A 7,500-nucleotide genomic window follows, 5' to 3' on the forward strand; every position below is an offset into this window, starting at 1 on the left:
TTACATTTAACTAAGATTATAATAACATAAGTCAGAAGATGGTTACTCAAGAGCTGAAGGCGCTCGCTCTGTCGCGCTGAGGTTACATTAGTTAACAAATCAATTAGTGCCACTACGAAAACCCCAGAAAATGTTAAGCCCTTTTATGAAAAACAGGAATTTATGGAATAAAGTACTTATTTCAATTATCAGCAATCAAGAAATGATTGGTAATCAGCTCTTCAATCTTCCACCCTGGGACTTGACTTGGATGGTTGAATGAACCACCTTGGCACCGTGGAACACGGGAGATGTACACAACTTCTTGCTTTCTCCTAATTCTGTAAATTAAGGATGCACTGTAATCCTCGCTCCAAACGCGATTAATATGACTGGCTGCAAGTCACAAATATTTGTCCACTTCACTTTTTCTCTGAAGGAGATGCAATGGGGAATTGAGTTTACACATGAGAGCAGACAAAAATTAAGGAGGAAAAAACAATTGTGTGTCGAAAAAATTCCAAAACCAACTGTATCTTGTCATTGGACAATCGGAGTCTTGAAGTAGTGCTGTACATCAGGTATGGACTTCAGGGAAGAATGTCTCAACCTCGCACAGGGAGGGAGAAGGAGCCCGGGAAATGCCCAGTGTTGATGGTAAGCTGACTACTATTAGAATTGCCCCTCTCCTCCTCTGACGCCTTGCTTTACCTCTCCACTCATCTTTATCACTCTGTCCTACATTGGAGCCGAGATTTCGCTGTTGTGTTGACGGTTTTTCTGGAATGGAGATTTGAAAAGACAGCACACAGGTGTGGAAAAGTTGTGGCAAAGAGAGAGACGGCTAAGCTGTAGGAATGAGGTGGAGTTTGGATGGGAGTAAAGTAAACCGAGGCTGCCTTGACGAATTTTTAATGACTTAGGGAATAGTGAGAGCGTGGGTGGTCTTGAATTACGTTTTTACAAAAAAAAAAATTACTCATATTTCTTTTAAGATTTCTTAAAACTGTGGGCTTAAAACGTACATCTTGTGTATGTATGATACAATATATATATATATAATATATACTATATATATATACTATATATATATATATATATATATATATATATATATATACTATATGTATATACACATATCTTATATATTATATATATATTATATATATCTATAGTATATATATATCTGATATATCTAGATATATATGTATTATATCGATATATATAGGTATATATATATATAAATATATATATATATATATACGATATATATCTATATATATATGATATATATATATATATGTATATATAGATATATAAATATATATATATATATATATATATATAAGATATATAGTATATATAGATATTAGATATATATATATATCTATATATATATATACTATATATATATAAATATATTCTATGATATATAGATATATGTATAATTTTATTATATATATAGAATAATATAAATTATATATACCCGTATATAGCATAATCTTATATATATATGATGTCTCTATATATATATATATACATATATCGATATATATGGTATATATAGATATCTATATAATATATATTAGATATAAAAAATATATATCTATATATAGATGTAAATTTTTTTAAATTTTTTTAATAAAAATATCAAAAATATATATATATCTATTTAAGATATATTACTATACACCGTCCTATATATATAGATATAGAATATATAATATATATAATATATATATATACTATGTTATATATATATATATATATATATATTATATATATTATATTATAAAATTATATATTAATAATATCTATATATAGAATATAATATATTATATATATATATATATATATATATATATATCTATATATATTAGATATATATATATATATATATAGATATATTTATAATATATATATATAGATAGATGATAGATAGATAGATAGATAGATAGATGATAGATAGATATATGTATATTATATATATATATGTGTGTGTGTTGTGTGTGTGTGTTCTAGATTAAAAGTATTTATATTCCAAGAAATCTTCAAAAATGGGAGAATAATGATAATTAAGGTTTCCATTATTTGGTCTCACTTGTGCATTTCATACTAGGATATGAATGACAGGGTATAAGCTGCTTTATCTGAAATCTAACTAAGGCTATCCAACTGGTCCAACTCAAGCCGGAAGACTACGAGAAAAATGAACGAGTATGATGAGGTTGGGGCTTAAACACAAAGAACACTATACTCGGTTTTTTTCCATCTGTCCAACCGCCTGTGGTGTCTGCATACGGTAACACTGCGTCCCGGGCTTTAGATAGTTACATTCAGCTTACATTCAACAATAATAACAATATCCTGTTTTGAATATTAACTGTGTAATTCGCATACAGTACATTATTAAAACACTTTTAAGTTGCAAATGTACACCCAGATTGCACAGTGAACCTATCTAAAGCCCGGGACACAGTGTTACCATACGCAAACACCACAGGCGGGTGGACAGACGGAAAAAAACAGAGTATTGTATGTGATTTTTGCAGATATCGTCCTTACTGTGGAGCACAAACTGGTGGAAGATCCCAAGAAAGTTGACGAGAGAAGGTAACACCATTTCAGGTTCGACAGAAATGGTCTTAATGTTGTTGACAATAGTGTTATGACATTCATCACACAATCTAGGAGGTTGGGTTTATTATTAATAATTGCAAATGGTCTATACCCAGTGGGATTGAAATATATCATATGTAAAAAGAAAAAAAAAAACATATGTACGTATCCCAGTAAGTAACAATAACTTCATGTCGATCGTACTCATAGTAATGGTAATTAGGGATTGCTTTATGTTGAACTGAAAATAAGTTTTCTTGTTATCTGCAAAAGATGACTGGAGAGTTGCAAGCCTAAAGTTGAGACATGCCTCGCCCTGCCCTGCCTTCTTCACAAACCATGAGCAGCTATTTATACAAATAATACCATCTCTCAGAAGCTCTAACAAACATTCACACACTCCTACAGAGAATAGTTCTAGATTAAGCCAGCCTAGTAATGGCATGGGCTCCTGTTCTTGGGTGCCCTGTAAAAAGCAGAGTGCATTCATGTTAGATTAAACCAGCTTATGGTGGCACTGGTGCTAGCTCCTCGGCAGCCCATAACATATAACTTAGAGTGAAACACTACAATCTTGTTCACCTCCGGGAACATGGAAGTATCTCCAACAGATTATGTAAAACTTGAAATTAAATCATAATTGGCATGCTCTTAAACAAGTTGAGTATGCGGAAATTATTTATAACACTTACTAAACAGATATGCTCTCAAAATAATGTGTCGCTGGCATATTTGTGTCTTGGAATTGTACTCAGATGTCGAGAATTTGTACCATGCCCGCGGCGATAAAAAAATCACTGGCTCTGTGAAAATCAGTAATTATCATATTGTACAGCCTAAAGACCATTTTGGATTCTTCCCTGTTAGTCAACTTTTGAAACTCTCTTCCAACCTTCGTTTTCGTATTATAATTTTTCTGTTGCATTTCACTGAAAGTTTGGAACACTGCAAATTTATTTGGTAACATAACAGTAAATGTGGTGTGCAACAGATTATTTATATAATATATAAAAATAAGACAAGTAAACTGTAATGTATAACAATGGTATGGAGTAGCAAACTTTTCACTGATTTGTGGTTTGTGGTTGCTATCAAACTTTTGAAAAGTACATGGAGCTGGTGAGGTGGCAAGAATGTAGTTGAAAGAACAAGCAACACTAGAAGCTCAGTATTAATGACCAGCAACGAAGTATTGTTACTTCCAAGCACCTAATCTGGCTTAACAGGAGGGAAATATGTTGCCATTTTGTAAACATGAGAATGTGATCATTTGGTACTGAATTTTCATCTGTAGTTGCATTAAAGCATAACAATTTCACTATTTAAGTATAATTTTATAAGATTTATGAATGTTTGCACTAATTACCTGACACTGTAGCTGTTGGATTGTTCCAAACAATGATGAGAAAGGTTTGAGATATAAAACTATGATAAATATTATCACTGATCTAGGTAATATATAAAAATGGTTAGATACTATGAGAAAGTTTATCTTAAAAAAGTTTGTAAGGTTGTTATATGATGCATTATTTTGGGTAGTTCACCTAGTGCCAATTCCTATGTTGCAGTCCTGAATTATGCAAAACTTTGTTGAAGAAAGATTCTGGAGCTTTAATTAAATGCATTAATTCAGTATAACAACCTTAAAAGATTTTTAAGAATATAACATTTCTCATAGTATCTAACCATTTTATTTATTACTAAATCAGTGATAATATTTATCTTCTTTTTACCTTTTAAATCTTTCTCATCATTATTTGGAATAATTCAACACTTAGGCTACAGTGCCAGTTACCCATAGCAAACACTCATAAATCAAATCAAATTATACTTACGTATAAAATTAAAAGTTAAAGTTAAAGTTGACTAGTGTCAGTTCTCGACCTTGAGATCAGCAAAAACATATCAAATCAAAGAAGGCTGAGGCCTAAGTCCTGGAAGTGATGGCAAATACTTTAAAAAACCATCTTTGGATCCTAAATCCTCTTCCACCTATATTCACTGTTTCCTTTGGGGTTAAACCACTCCCCTTCCCCACCACCCCAAGATTTTCTTCCTTACCTCTAGCCCTTGTTAACATCAGTCCCAGGTTAGATTAGGGTTTCAGAATGACAACATGGGTTAAAATAATCTGTCGGGTGACGCAAAGTACAGTGGTATGGTACACTCGACCTACAGCAGGAGTAAAACTTACTTGTATATACTGGAGAGAGGAAACTTACTTATACATTTTACCACTTCTAAGGATTTCTTCATGGTTATATAAGCGAACCAGCAAGTTGCACATAGAAGAGAGGCCAGACTTAAACACGTGGCAGTAAAGGACTTTGTAACCTTCCAAAACATCACAGCTGTCCAAGAAATGTTGAAACAAATTTAACAATTATGTCATTATTTAACTAACAGAATTAATATATGCTAGCAAATCAAACTGCGGTTTGGTCCAACAACCAACGTATATCTTTCAACATTCTGAATTTTTCTTTTTACAAACCACAAAATTTCAATGTTTGAACAAGCCCGGTCCACACACACACACACACAAAACAGCAATTGAAGGATGAAACTTCTTCAAAGTTATAAAGTCATTAATAAAAGCATGCAAATTCCTCATTTTCAGATGTATTCCTTACTGTTCAGAATTTGAAACTGCAAATTCCTCAGATCAGAGTATAGAGATTATCTAATTTAGTAGTTATCAATAATTGTACACAAGTGTAACAAATAATTTTACTGTCTAATAATGGCTGCTCTAAACATTACAGCTCTGACATTATTTGAAAACAGTGTTGATAAAATTTATTTTTGCTGAAGAGATTTTTTGAAGACGAAATAGAATGCTGTACCCGAAGGAAAATATGACATTCTTGAGATTTCCATTCTAAGTGTTGTAATTTGGTTTTGCTTATTATCATTATATTATATATTATACATATATATATATATATATATATATATATATATATATATATATATATATATATATAAATATAAGTCTATCACATTACCGTCATTCATGTACATATATCGAGGTACAAATGTCCTTTAGTATCTATTTCGCTCCACCTCGGAATTGATATATTTTCATATATGTTTAACCGAGGGGGAATTTATTAAGCGATAATAGAATTGGCGATCGACAGGCGCGAACCATCTCAATTCCAGGACTGGCAGTGAATTGAGAGGTCGCTGGTTCGCGCCTGTCGGCCGCCAATTCTATTATCGCTTAATAAATTCCCCCTTGGTTAAACATATATGAAAATATATCAATTCCGAGGTGGAGCGAATTAGATATTAAAGGACATTTGTAGCTCGATATATATATATATATATATATATATATATATATATATATATATATATATATGTATATATTAAGCCTTCTGGACCTGGCTACTGTAACCACCTAAGGTCCCTGGCTGGAATTTCAATTATATATAATCTGTTCACTAAGTATAATAATCCTTAATAATATTGTCAATATTAACACTGTTAATACCATTATTGTGATTAATATCTTCTGTTCCACTTTGACAACTATGTGGATATTGCCTTTGCCAATCAATCATTTTTTATCATATTATCTCATGTACCTAGATTGTCTATGTTATTATCTATAGTTTTTATATTCCATGCATAGGGCTTTGAGCTGAAAATAAAGTTTATTATTATTATTATTATTATTTATTATTATTATTATGATTATTATTATATATTATTATTATTTTATATTATTATTGAGAAACAAATCCATGACACTATTTCCATCAATTTCACAGGGCAGCGGTAATTTGAATGAAATGGTAACGAGTGACTTACTAGTGGGCTGGGAAGTTGGGCAAAATTCACTGGTATGTTAGGTTTCAGGAGCTGCCCGAGAAAAATCTCAGGTAGGTAGTACTTAGGCTCCTACTTCTTTTATGACCTTGTTAGGTCCTTCGCCTTGATCTGCCATTCTGGAAATCGAGGTTCATTCCCGGTGTGAGGCCAAAAAAATAATAATAATAATAATAATAATAATAATAATAATAATAATAATAATAATAATAATAATAATAATAATTAAAAATTCCTGATAGTAGCACGAGTCTTCAAACAATGGAGAAACAAATCCACAGTTATGTAAATGTACATATATTTCAGTTTAAAAATAGCAAAGATAGCTTTCGGGAATCTGTACGGTTCCCCTTATCAGGGGAACCGTACAGATTCCCGAAAGCTATCTTTGGTGTTTTTAAACTGAAATATATGTACATTTACATAACTGTGGATTTGTTTCTCCATTTGAAGACTCGTGCTACTATCAGGAATTTTTAATTATTATTATTATTATTATTATTATTATTATTATTATTATTATTATTATTATTATTATTATTATTATTATTATTTTGGCCTCACACCGGGAATGAACCTCGATTTCCAGAATGGCAGATCAAGGCGAAGGACCTAACAAGGTCATAAAAGAAGTAGGAGCCTAAGTACTACCTACCTGAGATTTTTCTCGGGCAGCTCCTGAAACCTAACATACCAGTGAATTTTGCCCAACTTCCCAGCCCACTAGTAAGTCACTCGTTACCATTTCATTCAAATTACCGCTGCACTGTGAAATATGATGGAAATAGTGCTCATGTGTCCATTCTTCCTTTGTGTATTAAAACACTGGTTTAAAGCTAAGGACTATATTTTGGTGGACTCACTTCCACCCTTAGATGCTGCTGGGGTCGCCGCTAAGCCACTGTTGGTTCTGTTAATTGATTTAATTCACTTCATTGTTGAATTAAGGAAAATATTGTCTATCTGGTCAGAGCCCAGGCTCCATTGGAGTATTTTGAAACAATAAATATAAACCCTACCAAACCTGGAAAAGAGAGTGGCGCGATTTTGATGTCTATCTACAAA

General features: G+C 31.7%; 1 protein-coding gene across 1 annotated transcript in view; it reads right to left on the reverse strand.

The window, feature by feature from the left end:
• LOC135202550 (carbohydrate sulfotransferase 10-like) overlaps positions 1-7,500 on the reverse strand; it is an 88,127-nt gene that overhangs the window by 14,505 nt on the left and 66,122 nt on the right. The window contains exon 5 of the mRNA XM_064232031.1: positions 4,821-4,949. Coding sequence (XP_064088101.1) covers positions 4,821-4,949 — 129 coding nt within the window. The remainder of the gene's footprint in view (positions 1-4,820; positions 4,950-7,500) is intronic.

Source organism: Macrobrachium nipponense, chromosome 30 (assembly GCF_015104395.2).
Source record: "Macrobrachium nipponense isolate FS-2020 chromosome 30, ASM1510439v2, whole genome shotgun sequence".
Lineage (NCBI taxonomy): Eukaryota > Metazoa > Arthropoda > Malacostraca > Decapoda > Palaemonidae > Macrobrachium > Macrobrachium nipponense.